Genomic DNA, 17,278 nt, shown 5'->3' on the forward strand with positions numbered 1-17,278 from the left:
TATAGACTCATTTGTGGATATAGATGGGTCCTGTTTTTTAATCCATTCTGCCAGTCTATGTCTTTTTATTGGGGGATTTAGTTTAATCCATTAACATTTAGTGTTATTACTCTAAGGGCAGTACTTTCTTCTACCATTTGGTGTTTGGATTTTATGTATCTTATTTTTTTCTCTTTCTTCTTTTACCCTTCCTCATAGTCTTCATCTCTACACTCTTCTCCAGACTTCTCTCTCCTGTCTTTTTCTATCAGCTTGTAGCACTCCCTTTAGCATTTCTTGTAGCACTGGTGTCTTATTCACAAACTCTCTCAGTGTCTGTTTGTCTGAAAATATTTTAATCTCTCCCTCATTTTTGTAGGATGGTTTTGCTGGATATAGAATTCTTGGTTGACAGTTTTTCTCTTTCAGTATCTTAAATATATCATACTAGTGTCTTCTCTCCTCCATGGTTTCTGCAGGGAATCTGTACATATCTTATTGAACTTCCCTTGTATGTGATGGGTTGCTTCTATCTTGCTGCTTTCAGAATTCTCTAGTTACCTTTGACATTGGACAATCTGATGAGTAAGTGTCTTGGAGTAGGTCTGTGATCCATTCTGTTTGGGGTATGCTGTACTTCTTGAATCTGTAATTTTATGTCTTTCATAAGAGTTGGGAAATTTTCAGTGATTATTTCTTCTATTATTCTTTACATTTTTAAAAACTACAATGATTTAATTTTGCATGAATTTTGAAATTCCTGAAATTGTTTTGTTTTTATAATTTTGTTAAATCCTTTAGAGGCATACTTGCTTTATGTATATGTCCACTACCATAGGGTACTGATAATAGGGAAGCCAGGCATGAGCTTTACAGTTTTTTATATCTGTTATTAGAGTATTTGAGGTGGATTCGTAACTTTTTGCTGTTTGGTGGCTGCTCCTGTATGCCCACCATTTTATGTATTATAAGGCAGTCTTCTCAGCAGGTGTGGGACATATTAGGAGGATATGGGCTAAAATTCTTGGTTACTAAGAGAAGTTTTCTTAACTTAATTAATTACTTGGTAGAATATTCTTTTATAAACTTAATTTTATTTATTGGCCAAATAGGGCTGTTAAAATGACTCTGTACTGGTCTGACAATTTTCACTTTTGCTGATTTTTAAATTGTATTTGTTACTTCTTGGTGGCCTCCCAGGGATATCAAGTTTTTGGGTCTCAATCCTCTTAGCTAAGATAGCTTTAACTTTTGGCCAAGTTCTTTTTTCTGACTTTTTAATTAAAAAAAACTGACAGGCCAGCACTTTTATATCAATATTTTTCTTATTTAATTGCTCTGGAAGGCCGGCCACTGAAGCAGAGGTGAAAATTTGCATATTTTTTAACTGTAACTTTTCCTTTAATTTGCAATTTTTTTTTTCTTGAGACAGCCTGCAATAGCTAGCCATACCACACATCATGGCTAGCTGACTGCAGCTGCAACACATTTGTTGTTTTTACTAAATTTTGTAATCTTTTTTTCTTGTAATGATTCTTGTAATACATTTTTTTTTAATTTTATTTTGAAATAAATTCAAACTTACAGGAACAGTTGCAAAGAGAATACAAACCCCATACACAAAACTCCAGCATACCCCAACCTCTCTCCCCCAATAGCCCGATCCACCAACTTTAACATCCCATCACACCACCATTTCTTTCTTTCCCTCCCTCCCTATCATCCATCATCTATTGCTCTGTCTTCTGAACATGAAAGCAAGTTGCACACATCCTTGTACAAACAATATAATTCACATATATACATTTCCCATGTACAAGAACATTCTTTTATGCAATCCCATTAAATGCAGTTAAGAAGTTCAAGAAATTCAACATTGATACAAAGCTTACATTCTATATTTCCCTTTTTTTTCTTTCTTTTGTCCCAACTGTGTCCCTTTGAGCTTCCTCTCCTCCATCCTCAGATCTCATCCAGGATCATCCTTGGCATTTAATTGTCATTATCTATTTAAACTGTCTTTTTTTTTTTTCCAATTGTGGAAACATATATACAGCCTAAATCTTTCCATTCTAACCCCTCCCTAGCATTCCATTAGTGGGATTAATCACATTTAGAATGTTGCAATGCTATCACCTTCCCACCATCCATTACTAGAAATTTCCCTTCACCCCAAACAGAAACCTTACGCTCATTTCTTAACTCCCCATTGCCCCTTCCCCCACTTCTCATAACTCACACTCTACTTTTCATCTCTATGGTCATATTCTCTGATACTTTCTTTGTGTTTACCATGGGGCTTAAATTTAACATCTTAAATCTATAACAGTCTTGTTTTTCTTTGATACAACTTAACTTCAATAGGACATGTAAACTATGTTCCTATACTCCTCCATTCCCCCACCTCTATGTAGTTCTTGTCAAAAATTACATATTTTACATGGAGTCCAAAACCACTGATTTATCGTTATAGTTTATATATTTTAGATCCTATAGGAAGTAAATAGTGGAGTTACAAATCAAAAATACAGTAGTATTGGTATTTATATTTACCATGTGATCTTTACTGGAAATCTTTATTTCTTCATGTGATTTCAGTCAATTGTTTAGTGTCCCTTCCTTTCAGCCTTCTCAATTCCTTTTAGCATTTCTTATAGGACTGATTTACTTGTGATGAATCCCTCAGCTTTTGATTATCTGAGAATGTTTCCATCTCCCCCTCACTTTTACCCTCCAGTTGTTTGTGAATTTTCTAAGTCTCTGATGGTTATTGACTTCGATTTGTATTCCATTGTGGTCAGAGAATGTGCTTGGAATAAATCCAATTTTTAAAAAAAATTATTGAGGCTTGTTCTATGTCTCAGCATATTGTCTATTCTGGAGAAAGATCTGTGATCACTATAGAAGAATGTGTGTCCTGGTGATTTGGGATGTAATGTTGTATATATGTCTGTTAAATTTCTCTATATCTCTCTATCTTTTCTTTGTTTCACTGTTGGTAGGGCTCCCTTTAGTATCTGAAGTAGGGCAGGTCTTTTATTAGTAAAATCTCTCAGCATTTGTTTGTGAAATATTTAAGCTCTCCCTCAAATGTGAAGGAGAGTTTTGCTGGATAAAGTATTCTTGGTTGGACATTTTCCTCTCTCAGAATTTTAAATATGTTATGCCTTCTCGCCTCCATGGTGGCCACTGAGTAGTCACTACTTAGTCTTATGTTGTTTCCTTTGTATGTGGTGAATTGCTTTTCTCTTGCTGCTTTCAGAACTTGCTCCTTTTCTTCAGTGTTTGACAGTCTGTTCAGAATATGTCTTGGAGTGGGTTTATTTGGATTTATTCTATTTGGAGTTTGCTGGGCATTTATGCTTTGTGTATTTATATTGTGTAGAAGGTTTGGGAATTTTTCCCCAACAATTTCTTTGAATACTCTTTCTAGACCTTTACCCTTCTCTTCCCCTTCTGGGACACCAATGAGTCTTAAATTTGGATGTTTTATTTTATCTATCATATCCCTGAGATCCTTTTGATTTTTTTTTTGATTTTTTCCCCCATTCTTTCTTTTGTTCTTTTATTTTCTGTTCTGTGGTCCTCGAGGATGCTGAGTTGTTGTTCAGCTTCATCTAATCTTGTATTGTGAGTATCCAGAGTCTTTTTAATTTGGCCAACAGTTTCTTTTATTTCCATAAGATCTTCTATTTTTTTGTTTACTGTTGCAATGTCTTCTTTATGCTCTTCTAGGGTCTTCTTCATGTGCTTTATGTCCTGTGCCATGCTCTTGTTGTGTGACTTCAGTTCTTTGATTAATTGCACCAAGTACTATGTCTCTTCTGATCTTTTGATTTGGGTGTTTGGGTTTGGGTTCTCCATATTGTCTGGTTTTATCATATGCTTTAGGATTTTCTGTTCTTTTTGGCCTCTTGGCATTTGCTTTACTTGATAGGGTTCTTTCTGGATATAAAAAATTCTGGTCTCTAATTTGTTAGATCTCAGCTTGGTGGCATGCACTTTCTGTAACTAGCCAGCAGATGGCATCTGTGAGTCACCTATTTCCCTAAGTCAGTTCTCCCCAACTTTGTCTTTGTGGTGTGTGGGTATCTGATTCTTGTGGGGTTCAATTGTTGCACTAAATTTGGGTGTATTGTTGGTGCCGTCTGCCCTGAATGTTGGGTGTGTGTCTGGGTGGTTAAGGAGGCAGCGCAGCTTTAATAATCAAACCTCCCAGGTGTTTCTGGAGATTTAAGGCTGCTGCAAGAGTCTAAGCTTTCATTTCAGTCTTGCCACAGATTGTCTCTGCCACTGATCCACAAGTCCTTGGTATTGGTGTAGGGTCCCTGGGATTTCTGATGGGTCCCCCTTCCCAGCCGTGCTCTTCCAGGACCTCTGCTGAGGGAAGGCTGTGCCATGTCACAAGTGCATGCCGGCCTTCCAGGGAAGCCCTGAGCCACTGGGCTCTGCAGGGCCATTCCCAGCCTGCTGGAAAGATGGCTGAATGGGAAGTGTTAATTTCCCCCTTTTTGCACAGCTCTGCCTTCCCAGCTCTGGGACAATTAGCTGTGGGTGCACTAAAGGCCACTGTCCATGGCTGATATTGTGGCATGTGTGTGGTGCTGTGGGAAGTACTCCCTGTCACACTGGGACCCTTGGCGTGGCTCTGGACTATAGCTCCAGCCCCGGGCAGGAGCGTTCCCAGCCCGCCAAGGAGATGGCTGCAAGGGGCATGGTTTCTTTCTCCTTTTGGCTCTCCTCTGCTCCCTGGCCCTGAGACAATCAGCAGCGGACTACCCTCCACGCCAGACACTGAGATGTTGCCACAGCATGCTCCTGCCATACTTCACTGTGCAATTCTCACCATTGTAACTGCAGCCACTCCAGGGTTTTTTTTTTTTTTTCTTTAAAAGAACTAGTCTGTCTCCAAATGCCAACCCATGGTTTCCCCACACCACGTTGTGGCCACCAGACTTTCAGCTGGCTCACTCACTCGTTTCAGAATGCAGACTCCCGGTTTCACCAAATGCACAGTCCCTGTGGATTTAGCAGACCTTGTCTGGCTGGTGCATCACTGGAATTGGTGTTCTGGGTCACTTTCTGGCTTTTATCTAGTATTTTTCATGGAGGTGTTTTTTTTGCCCTGTCTCACCTCACCGCCATCTTAGGTTCTCTGGAATTTATTTTTAATTTGATAATTACCTGAAGGTCAGAAGTCCCATCTTCTGGCCACTTTGCCCTTTTACTTAATTTGTATTATGGCCACACAGAGTTGTAATAATGTACTAACAGTTTCCTTTTTAAGGAAATTAAGACCAATTATTAAGAATAGTTTTTATGGGAGATGTAGCCAGCACACTTTGAGAGTTTCTCATGGCTGGGCAATACTAACAGAAATAACAAAGGCAGAACATTAGAGTAGGAGCTCCTCAAGTACAACTGTTTCCCCACAAAAATGCAAACTTTATGAACTGCACAGAAGTAAAAGAACTGCAAATCCAGGGTCATGGATAGTAGGGCTTAAATTTACCAAGTCCACATGCCTGACTGTTGGATCAACTTAATTAGCCTTTTCACACAATAGGCTAATTGAAACAAAAGGAAGTGAAGTGAGCATGACAACAAAAGATAACACACTTACCCAGCACAGGGAAGGTCTTGATTGCAAAATTACCTTTACACAGATGCTCTTGGTGTCCATCTGTGGCAGGCGCCTCCACCTGGACCCTCTAGTCTCCGTCTTCCAGGCAAAATTCTTGGGAGGCTGGTAGGTACAGAGCCTAGGGGTACACGAGAACCCTGTGGCTGGTGAGACATGGATCAGGGCTGCACTAGAGGCAGCAGGGGTCCCTTCATGGTCACCAAATTGTTACCATCAGAAAACACAGTTTTAAATAGTCAGGCCCACCCATTCCCACATCAGGGAAAGAAGTCTCTTTGTTTTGGTGAGAAGGTGACTTTACTGAAAATGCATTAACAAGGAACTGGAGGGAAAAAAAAAACTTTCCAAGACCAGTTCAGAGTGAGAAGAGTGGTTTGAATTTTTAAAACCCCAAACAGACAAAGCAATGGCCATGATCCAGAAGAAAGCAGAAGGGGAAAAATTAGAAGAGAAAAAGTTTGGTTAACATTTCCTGTTATTTTGAAGTCCTCCCCTCTTTTAGGCTTGTTTTTCAAGAAGGCGGCACTGGTTATTAGACCATATGGCACTGATTATTAGTCTCTGGACTCTCATTTCTTTGACTCCCTCATCTCCAAAGATCTGGTGTTCTTCTTCACATCCTTCTGCAGGAATGCTGGGAGAGTTCCTGGGAAAAGGGGGTAATTTTTTGTTTGTTTGTTTTTGAGATTAGAGTAACAGCAAGTTATTTTAACAAGGGCTTTTTATGCTTAGAATAACTCAAAGTGGCTTGAGTGAAGTGATTTATTTTTCTTTTTGCATTTTCTGGCTAAAGAATGATATTAAGTATTTTTTTTTCAATCTGTCAATATTTGCTTCATATATTTTGAGGCTCTGCTGTTTATATATATATATATAATATATATATATTAGTGTTATGTCTTCTTGTTGAATTTACCCCTTTGTCAGTATATTGTGTTCTTCTTTGTCCCTTGTAACAGTTTTTGACATGCAGTGTATTTTATCTGATATTGATATAGCTACACCAGCTCTCTTTTGGTTACATACTTGCATAATATATTTTATTCCATCCTTTCACTTTCAACCTACTTATGCTTTTGAATTTAAGGTGAATTTCTTGTAAACACCTATAGTTAGGTTGTGCTTTAGGATCCATTCTGCCAATTGCTGCCTTTTGACTGGGGAGTTTAATCTATTTACATTCAATGCAGGACTTTCCTCTGCCATTTTGTTATTTAGTCTCTGCAAGTCTAAACCTTTTTTTGACCCTCAATTCTTCTATTAATGCCTACTTTAATATGTATTTGATTTTTTTTTTAAATGTACCATGATGAGTTCCTTCTCATTTCTTTCTGGATATATTTTTCAGATATTTTCTTTCTGGATACCATGGAGTTAAAATTTAACATCCTAAATATGTAACAGTCACTTTTTATTTGATGCCAAGTTAACTTTGATAGCATTCACATACACTTTTCCTCTACCCCTCTGTCTCCTCATCTTTTGTTATAATTGTTACAAACTATATTATTATACATTGTATGTCCAACACCATAGATTTATCATTACTTTTTATGCTATGATTTTGCATATTTTTTCTTTTTCTCTTACAGTCTCCCAGATCAGTTTTTTTCATTTTCCACTAAAAATTCACATAGTAGTATAATATTTTATATCTTGATTTTATAGGAGCACAGGTTCATTGAAGAAGCAGTGTTGGGAACATATTACCTTTATTGTACTCTCAGCTATGTGAGAAAATATAATGCTATTCTTAGGGGAATTTCAATTTTATTCCCTGTATTAAGAAAAACCAACACAGTCATATATGTGAATTTTTCAGTGGCCTCCTAATAGAGATCTATAAGGATAGGATGTCCTTTATTTTCTGGAACAAAATTGTCTGTATAAGGTGTTCTAAAACACACTGTCTCTGAAGATAACAATGTTATGATTCTGAATAATAGATTGTAAAGTTTTATTTTTAGCAAGTAGTTTTTTTGTGATTGAAAATTGCAAAATACTTGTAGGAAATTTTATATCCTATCATTAGTTGTGAAGAATTTTATTTTAAATTTATTAATTAAAACTTTATTTTCCAGATTTTGGAGTCTCTTTTTCAGGTATGTTCAATATATTTCAGCATGTCTATTGAAATTTAATAATGAAATACATACAATGAAAAAGTTTCTAGTATAAATTGATATTTCAGTTAGAACTAATACTTGATAGATGAGACACATGCATGCACACATACATGTTCATATTTATTTCATTAAAGAATGTTGAAAAATCAGTAACTGATATTTCTTTTCTGTTTTTTTTTTGAAAGTGGTTTCAGGTGCAGGTCAATCAGATGGAAGAGGTAAATATAACATTTATAATTATTAAAACAATTAAATTAATAAATTGACTCATTTGAAAACCAATTTGAAGTATCATAAGTTAAAAAGTTTTGAACATTCACTGCTAATAAAGAAATCTTTCGATTTAGGTAGAGGTGGAATAAATGGATCTAATAGCTTGTTTCTCAGTGATTTACAAAGTATATTCCTCCATAATCTGATACACTAAACTTGTCTGACACAATTTTTGTCCTTAAATTGAATAATGGAAATGAAATATTTATTTTCCCATTTTACATGAGAGTAAGTGACAATGAGAATTTTGTCAAACTTTTTCTCCTGTATTTACAAACTCACTCATATGACATATGCTTAGATATAAAATTATTTATAAGCTTTCTTTAAATTTATTGTTTTTTTAATGATTTCTTTTGTACTTTTGATTATCACATGCTTTGCCACCAGTTTGAGAACCAGTAGTCTCTGTTGTAAGGGGCTTTTTATTCTTATTTTTGGTAAATACTTTATATGTGCCATTAATGGAGCAGAATGAGTTCCAGGCTAGTTTTAGTGATTTACGGAGTATTCTAGTTCTCCCTTTGTCATTGTTATGGATCTTTCCAATTAAACAATCTTGAAGCCTAGGCACTTTAAAGAAAATAGGCCCATTTATTTGGGATATAAAATTAAAGGGTAAAAATAGAAATTGTACCTGTCTTTTTAGCATCTTCTCATTAGTTTTCCTCTGGCGCCAGAGTAAAAGACTATCATGGTCTGCACACTCTGCTTTAGGATAGCTATGGCTTACATTAGAAGAGTGTTAGTGGTTCTCCTATCATTGTGGCATATTAGTCATTATCTTTCCAGAGAAATAGGGGTGGGGCAAAGTCCATTACTCATTTACACTATTGTAAAATCTGTATGTTGCAACTTGTGAAATTCAGTTTGTCTTCTGCTTTCTTATTTGCAGATAAGATGTATTGTGTTTTTCTCTTCTTTTCCACTTAGTCCTGTCAGTATGCATGACCCATCCAAGTCTCTGGCCTCTCATTTCTTTGACACCCTCATCTCCAAAGATCTAGTGTCCTTCTTTACTGCGGTAGCAGTTGATTCGTCTGGGGGAGGGTGGCGGCCGGTTGCTAAATCCTAGGCTCCCAGGATTGCTCCGAGGGTACCGGCGGCGGGGGCTCTTTCCTGGAGGCAAGGGCGAGGCGGGGGACTTGGCCAGGTCCTCGGCGGGAGGCGTGCAAAGTATGGAGGGCGGCGAGAAAGGAACAGGCGGGACACGTTTCTTTTAGGATGATGAAAACCAAGAGAGTTTATTAGGGGAGAGTACAAGCTTATATCGGGCGGTTTAGAGGGCGGGGTAGCTGTAGAGGTTAAAGGCTTGGATTGGTTCTGAGAGGGCGCGGAGGTTGATTGAAAAGGGGCGAGAGTTGCTCCCGTAACGGTGTCCGGCAACAATGTATGCGCACCGGTGGTGATGGGAGTTGCACTGGTAACGGGGAGTGTCCGGGCAAGATAAGGGGGTGGGGAAAAGGCGGTTCCCTCCGGCAAGCCTCCCCTAACAGTGGTGTATTTTGGGTGAGGAAATGGGGCCTGCCTCCGGCCTCACTTTCCCAGGCCCGGGGGGCTGTAGAGGGCGCTGTCGCCCGTGCCCACTACCCTCCCCAGGGGTGGATCCAGTCCCCCAGCCCAGGCCCGCCAAGTTGAAGCACGTAATCAGTGTCCCGCATTTCCCCCTTCTTTTCTAATTAAAGGAAGAAGCTTACCGGAGAGGTCCGCTAAGGGATGAGGGAAGGGGGAGGTCGGGGAGGGAAAAAGGGGTTGACGGTGGCTCAGCGAGGCTGGAGCTCGGCGTTGGTGTGGCGCCCGGGCGCTCGACAGGGGCCTTGCTGCTTGCGGGATGGACGAGGGTGGGGGGTTTAAAGTTGGAGGTTCAGAGAAGCTGGAGCTCGAGGTTGGTGCGATGTTCAGGCGATCGAGAAGGGCCTCGCGGTCGGCGGGTTGACCGGTGGCGGTGAGGTCGCGGAGGGTTGGTTGTCATCTCGGAGTAGGGAGCGTCAGAGGTGGCGAGTCGCTGGTACTGGACTTGCACGAACGAGGAAAAAATAGCATCCGTTTGTTTCCTTACAAGCTGGACAATTCTGCGGATAATGCAGGGTCCTAAGGTGAGAGCTAGAATAATCATTAGTAGGGGGCCGAGGAGAGGGAGGAGGTATGGGAGGAGGAGGGTAAAGATGTGGGACCAATAGCTGGTGGCTTCACGGTCTTTTTTGCGTTGTTCTAGTCCCTCTCGGACCTTTTTTAGGCTGTCCTCGGCGAGACCTGTGGAATTGGCATATACACAGCACTCTTCTCCTAGGGCGGCGCAGAGGCCTCCTTCTTTGAGGAGGAGAAGGTCGAGACCTCGGCGGTTTTGGAGCACTACCTCAGAGAGGGAATTGACAGAATTTTTAAGATGGGAAATAGCGTCTTGTAGGTGACGAATGTCCTCGTCAACAGCCGCCCGGAGGTGAGTTAGGGCGGAGCCTTGACTGGCTAATGCAGCGATTCCGGTGCCAGCGCCTGCAAGACCTAGGAGGGAGGCAATCGTGAGGACGGTGATGGGCTCTCGCTTTTGCAGTGGGGCAGAAGCTGCAGTTGTTTCCAGGCGGAGGAAGAAGTCTTCCTTGCTGTGGTATAGGACCCTAGGGATAAGGACAATTAGGAGGCAAGTTTCATTAGTTGTATTGAGGGTTTGCACGTTAAGGCAGGGGGTAAGTCCTGTAGAGGAGCAGAGCCATTGGGAGGAGTTATGAGGGATGAGAAATTTTGCAGAGCTGCTGGGAGATGAGTAGTCGGCACAAGCTGTGAGGTTGGGAGAGTTACTTGAGCGAGGGCGGATGCACTTTCCTGTAAAGGAGACTGAATGAAAGGTTAGGGGGACGGCAGAGGTATTCCAATTGCATTCCGAGGGGCTGTCCTCTGTGTTTTCTGAAAAGGAGAGGTTGGAGGCAACTGGCTCATACAGGGGGGAGGAAGTGGAGAGGCAAAGCCAACAAGAGGAGGTAAGATTGGGGTTGGAGGAATTCACTGAGGTGAAGGCCGCTTGGATAAGGCCGAGGAGGGGAGAAGAGTAGCGAGAGGAGTAGCGAGAGGGGGGTAGAGGAGGTCGGGGTGGTGGGGTTGGCGATGCGTTGTTTGCAGCCAAGGTACGGTTTTCGGGTGTGCTGCTTGTACTCGAGGTGCGGCTGGGGGGCTGTGGAAAAAGGGGGTTAATGACTTGGTTGGGACTTATGCCAGAGGGTGTTTTTAATGCAGTATTTTGGCCTGGTTGGTTTGCAGCCTCTTTTTTTATGAGAATATGCGTGGGAAGGGGCCACTGCTCCACCCATATAGGTTCCTCAGTATCCCACTGCAGAGGAACGGGCGCTGGAGGTGTTAAACGAGCAGTGGCGCACATTATTGGGGGGGCTGCGTGGTAAGCACTGCCCCAGAGGCGGCGAGGATGTCACGGCCCCATAAAATTTGGTCTATAGTGTGTAGAAATAACGGGCGGAAGGTGCCTGAGTGGCCCTCTTCATCCTCCCACTTAATGGGCCCTATGGCCTGAAGAGAGGTGGAGGTACCAGTGGCTCCCACTACCGAGGGACCATCGAGAACCATGCACATGGTGGCATACTGAGCGGGCATGCAAGAGACCTCTGCCCCTGAATCGAGCGTGCCCGTGTACCATTGCCCCTCTATTCTTAACTTACGAATAGGCTTTTCTGGGGTGATAGGGACTGTCCAGAGAAGCGTTTTACTGCCGGTGAAGTGATTAGTTTTATTAGAACCGGCCGGCACGCTGCCTCTTAGGGGCGGGGCTGAGGCTTGCCCCGCTTGGAGTTTAAAGCTTGCTCAGTGCCCTGGCGCTGACTGCCGTCAGGGCACCAGGGATAGCAGAGGTTTTTTAAGCTATCCTTGCTAAGATCTCTGGGGCTGCTCTTGCAATCGCGCGCCCAGTGATAGCCACGCTGGCAGCGTGGGCAAGGAGTGGGAGGGGGGGGGCCCATTACGCTGCATGAAAGGCGGGCGGTTGACTTCTGCATTGGGGCACTCCCGGGCAAAATGACCGCTCTGCCCACACTTAAAACAACCGGTGGTGGCGGCTAAGGCGGCAGTGACAGCGCCAGAGACAGCCTGGGCTAGGGACGCGGCAGCTGGGTCAAAGGCGCTGCAGGCGAGTATCCAATCGCATAGGCTCTTCTCCCGCAAGGGAAGAATAGCCTGCTTGCAAGGGGGATTGGCTCCCTCGAGAATGAGTTCTCGAGTGAGAGCCAGTTGGGCCTGGGGATCATTAACCTTTCGAGCGCAGGTTTCCTCAACCCTAGAGACAAAGGTGGCAAAAGGCTCATTTGGCTCCTGGAGGAGCTTGGTGAATTTAGTAGGCCGACAGGCGGAACAGTTGGCAAAAGCTCGCAAGGCGATTCCCCGAAGGATAGGCCAAAAGGCGGCAGGCGCATTAATATAGACGGATGCATTTATAAACGCTCCCGTGCCCAAGTAGGCTTCGGGGTGATGATAGACTCCAGTGGCTGCGTCTTGCTCGCTTTGCTTAGCTGCTTCCGCCTGGAAGTGAGCACGCCAATCTACAAACTGGCCGGGGTTAAGAATGGAACGGGCAAGCGAGGCCCAGTCTTGGGGGAGGCAAAAGTTCATGGCGATATCCTGTAGTAATTGGGAAGCGTATGGGCTACCTAACCCGTCTTCCTTGACGGCCCTGCGAAGCTGCTTGATAGTATCAGAGTCAATGGGATACCAGTCATACGGTTTCTGTGGTGTGGGGGTAAGGTTAAGAGGAAAGCAGCGAAAGGCACGAGAGAAAGGAGGATGCGCTTGCAGAGGGCTTGGCGCGGGAGTGGGGGTAGGGGGAGCGTTGCCCCAAGGGTTGCCTTGAGGTGTAGAAGGCAGCCAGGGGTTGTTAGTCAGCAGGGTGGGAGGAGCGGCGGCAGCTGCCGGTAGCAGCTCCGAGGGGGAGCTCGCCGGAGGGGGAGGCGGAAGTGGGAGGCCCCAAGCGTCGCAAGACGGCGGCGCGGTGGGAGTGGCTAAGGCATAAGATGGTGGACTAGCTCCGTCCTGTGAAAGGGCGGGGTAAAGCGCTTGCGGTTTCCGGCCCAGCTTAGGGCTGACGTCATCGCCGGAGCACTTCCTCCCCTCGATGGAAGAAGAAGGAGGAGGAGGAAGTTCGCCATCTTGGCGAGGCTCAGTGTTATTTTGTTTTTTGGGAGTCACTTCGAGCGCGTTGTTAATCTGCTCGACTAAGGACTCTGTGTCCGAATCGTGGTCTACATTAGTATCGCTGTCTGAATCTGTTGACTGGGTTGATAGGGCCTCCTTGGATTTAATGGGGCCTCGATCAGGGGGGAGGGAGCCTTGAAGGCAGGAGCGGACGGTTATTAAGGTGGGGAGCAAGCCGGGAGGGAAGCGCTTGCTCTCATGTTCCATGGCGTTGGTGACCCGATCAATAAGGCGATCATAAGTAACAGGGTCCCAAAGATGGCAAGTGGTGAGCCATGGGTTAAAGGGCAGCAGGAGGTCCCAGTATACTTGCAGCTGCCGGACAGACAACTTACAGCGATGTGTGTCTAGGAGACCAGCCAGAGCACGAACTTGGGGTGCTTGGCGTGCAGATAGACGATTACCCATAGCGGAGTGAGAAAAGAAAAAGGGGGGTTGATTATTGAGTAAAGAAAATGAGGTAAACCGTGGTCGCGAGGCCGAAGGAGACGGCGAGAATAGAAGGCAGGAGCCTCTAGTAGCGAGAGCAGTTTGGGGGGGGCGGTCGCAAAGAGGCACACCGCGCGAAACAAAGAAACAAAGACACAAAGGACCACAGCAAAGTAATGGAGGGGAAGAGGGAAAGCTACTGGAGGAAGAGTGTTAGGAGGAATGGGGGGACATAGGAAGAGAAGACGAAAGGTAGTCGGGGGCAAAAGCCAGGTTAATGCGGGAAAGGAAGAGCGGCCCGGGCGCGGAGCGGCGTGGGAGAGGCGGCCCTTACTTTGCAGGCGAGGAGAAGGGGAGCTGGAGAGGCGTCCGGGCGAGCGGGTGGTTTTACTGGACCGCTGCGTAGAGAGGACTTTTAATTCCAGGTGCCCCACGTTGGGCGCCAGTTGCGGTCGCAGTTGATTCGTCTGGGGGAGGGTGGCGGCCGGTTGCTAAATCCTAGGCTCCCAGGATTGCTCCGAGGGTACCGGCGGCGGGGGCTCTTTCCCGGAGGCAATGGCGAGGCGGGGGACTTGGCCAGGTCCCCGGCGGGAGGCGTGCAAAGTATGGAGGGCGGCGAGAAAGGAACAGGCGGGACACGTTTCTTTTAGGATGATGAAAACCAAGAGAGTTTATTAGGGGAGAGTACAAGCTTATATCGGGCGGTTTAGAGGGCGGGGTAGCTGTAGAGGTTAAAGGCTTGGATTGGTTCTGAGAGGGCGCGGAGGTTGATTGAAAAGGGGCGAGAGTTGCTCCCGTAACGGTGTCCGGCAACAATGTATGCGCACCGGTGGTGATGGGAGTTGCACTGGTAACGGGGAGTGTCCAGGCAAGATAAGGGGGTGGGGAAAAGGCGGTTCCCTCCGGCAAGCCTCCCCTAACAGTGGTGTATTTTGGGTGAGGAAATGGGGCCTGCCTCCGGCCTCACTTTCCCAGGCCCGGGGGGCTGTAGAGGGCGCTGTCGCCCGTGCCCACTACCCTCCCCAGGGGTGGATCCGGTCCCCCAGCCCAGGCCCGCCAAGTTGAAGCACGTAATCAGTGTCCTGCACTTTACCATCAATCCCCACTTCCAGTCACAATGTGGACCTTGTCATTAACCAAATTGCTTTATATTAAAAATCACTAATTTGAGCAATTCATTTTTGAGCTACAGTTTTCTGTCTTTCCAATTATTTCTTTGAGTACTGCTCTGACCACTCTGACTTCACCAAGACATCCATTTCATTTGTTCCTCTACCTTTATGCAGGCTCTTTTACTATTTTTTCTATTCAGCTTGGAGACTATGCACTTCATCACAGTGAATTTCTTGATTTCCTAATCACTTTTACCTCTTTCTTTTTTCACTGTACCTGTCTAACAAAACTTAATCCTGACTGAATGCAATTATTTACTTTTTCTGGACCTGTATCTTAGCAATGAAACACTACCAAAGAAAGTTATGCAACAGGTCAGACACAATTGCTCCAAATATTGCCTGGCAATTCTTTTGCACTTCTGAAATGAATTTCAACCCTTTTCAGCTACCACATTACACCCACTCCCTCTGTCCCATTTCCCTCTTCACTCTCAGCCAATGACTTGGAATGTTCAAAATACAAGCCATTGGTTGGAATGCCTTCAATTCCTGCTACCAAACAAAAACTGACTCATGCTCATACTTATCCTATCAGTCTTTCCTCCTGTTAAAGTAGAGAAGTTGTTTCTCCTTCTATATAAGATTAGTCCTTTCACCTCTGCTTTGGATCCCATTTCTTTTTTTTTTTTTTTCTTTTAAAAATTTTTAATTGAAATATATTCACATACCAATCATCCAAAGTGTAAAACAGTTGTTCACAGTATCATCATATAGTTGTGCATTCATCACCACAATCAATTTTTGAACATTTTCATTACTCCAAAAAATAAAAATAAGAATAAAAATAAAAGTAAAAAGAGCACCCAAAGCATCCCATACCCCCATCCTCCATAGTATTCATTTACTTTTTGTCCCCATTTTTCCACACTGGGTAAAGGGAGTGTGAGCCATAAGGTTTTCACAATCACATGGTTATACCATATAAGCTATATAGTTATATGATTGCCTTCAAGAATCAAGGATACTGGATTGCAATTCAACAGTATCAGATATTTCCTTCTAACTATTCTAATAAACTAACAACTACAAAGGGATAACTATATAATGCATAAGAGTTACCTCCAGAATGACCTCTCGACTCTATATGAAATATCTCAGCCATTGAAACTTTATTTTGTTTCAATTCTCTTCCCCCTTTTGGTCTAGAAGCCTTTTTTAATTACATGATGCAGGGTCCAGTATCATCCCCAAGAGTCATGTTCCACACTGTCAGGGAGATTTATACCCCTGGGAGTCATGTCCCACATAGGGGGTAGGGCAATGAGTGTACCTGCTGAGTTGGCTTAGAGAGAGAGAGGCCACATCCAAACAACAAAAGAGGCCTTCTAGGGTGACTCAGGCACAATTATGAGTAGGCTTGGCCTCTCCTTTGCAGTAATAAGCTTCATAAGGGCAAGCCCCAAGATTGAGGGCTTGGCATACTAAACTGGTGGTCCCTGGTACTTGTGAGAATATCAGGAATTCCCCACCTTGGGAAGATTAATATTTCCACATTTCCCCCCAGTCCCTCAAGGGGGTTTTGCAAATACTTTTTATTCTCTGCCCAAATTACTCTGGGCAGGTAGTATTGGGACTTCATGCTAACCTGTAGAAACCAATAAGGTCTCATTCCCTAGTCAAGGTTCCATGTAATTATGGCATTTGAGTAAACTGACCATAAAAGTTAAATTATATAGGGTGCTACAGAAAATATAGATTTTGCACCATATAACCATCTCTTCCTTTGGTCCCACACAGAAGCCACAGTTTTAAAACAGGTTAATATCATCCTCTACCCTTTAGTTTGATCTACCCCAATCTCAACCAAGTCCATTTTGTTCATATTTCCAGTCAGAGTCTGATCTCCTTTTCAGCTTCTTTAACAGTTGATTCATGGGGCAATGCAAACACTAACAGCTGCCAAACTCTGGCTCTGAGTCCCAGGTGTCACATAGATACCCGAAGCTCCAGGGACCAACCACATCACACACAAACAGCTCAGAATCTCAAAATTTAGAAATAATTGTTACAACTCATGAATATGTGTGACTGCTGTAAGAGCTTACAATCTAGGAACCTTTACATAGGCCTTTCCCTTATAACCCATGCTCCAAGATTCAATTCTCAGAGTTTGCACATTATTATTAGTCCTTATTAGTGAGGCATTGTAATGTTTGTCTTTTCATTTCTGGCTTATTTCACTCAACCTACTGTCCTCATGGTCTGTTCACTTCATTGCATATCTCACAACTTCATTCCTTCTTGCTGCTCCCTCATGCAAAAACATTCTTATATTTGTACATTTTATCACATTCACTGACTAGTCTACATTTCACTAAGTTATACAGTGCCAGTCTTTATCTTCTATCTTTCCTTCTGATGTCACACAGACCCCTAACCTTCCTCTTTCAACTGTATTCACAGTCCTTTTTTCAGTGTACTTACAATATTGTGCTACCATCACACAGTATTGTGCAATCCATTTC

At 43.5% G+C, this 17,278-nt stretch overlaps 1 protein-coding gene across 1 annotated transcript in view; it reads left to right on the forward strand.

Moving 5' to 3' along the window:
* The window catches only part of CCDC7 (coiled-coil domain containing 7), a 329,716-nt gene that overhangs the window by 25,743 nt on the left and 286,695 nt on the right, over window positions 1-17,278 (forward strand). The window contains exons 4-5 of the mRNA XM_037837696.1: window positions 7,705-7,725; window positions 7,935-7,967. Coding sequence (XP_037693624.1) covers window positions 7,705-7,725; window positions 7,935-7,967 — 54 coding nt within the window. The remainder of the gene's footprint in view (window positions 1-7,704; window positions 7,726-7,934; window positions 7,968-17,278) is intronic.

This window comes from Choloepus didactylus, chromosome 5 (genome assembly GCF_015220235.1).
Source record: "Choloepus didactylus isolate mChoDid1 chromosome 5, mChoDid1.pri, whole genome shotgun sequence".
Classification (NCBI taxonomy): Eukaryota; Metazoa; Chordata; class Mammalia; order Pilosa; family Megalonychidae; genus Choloepus; species Choloepus didactylus.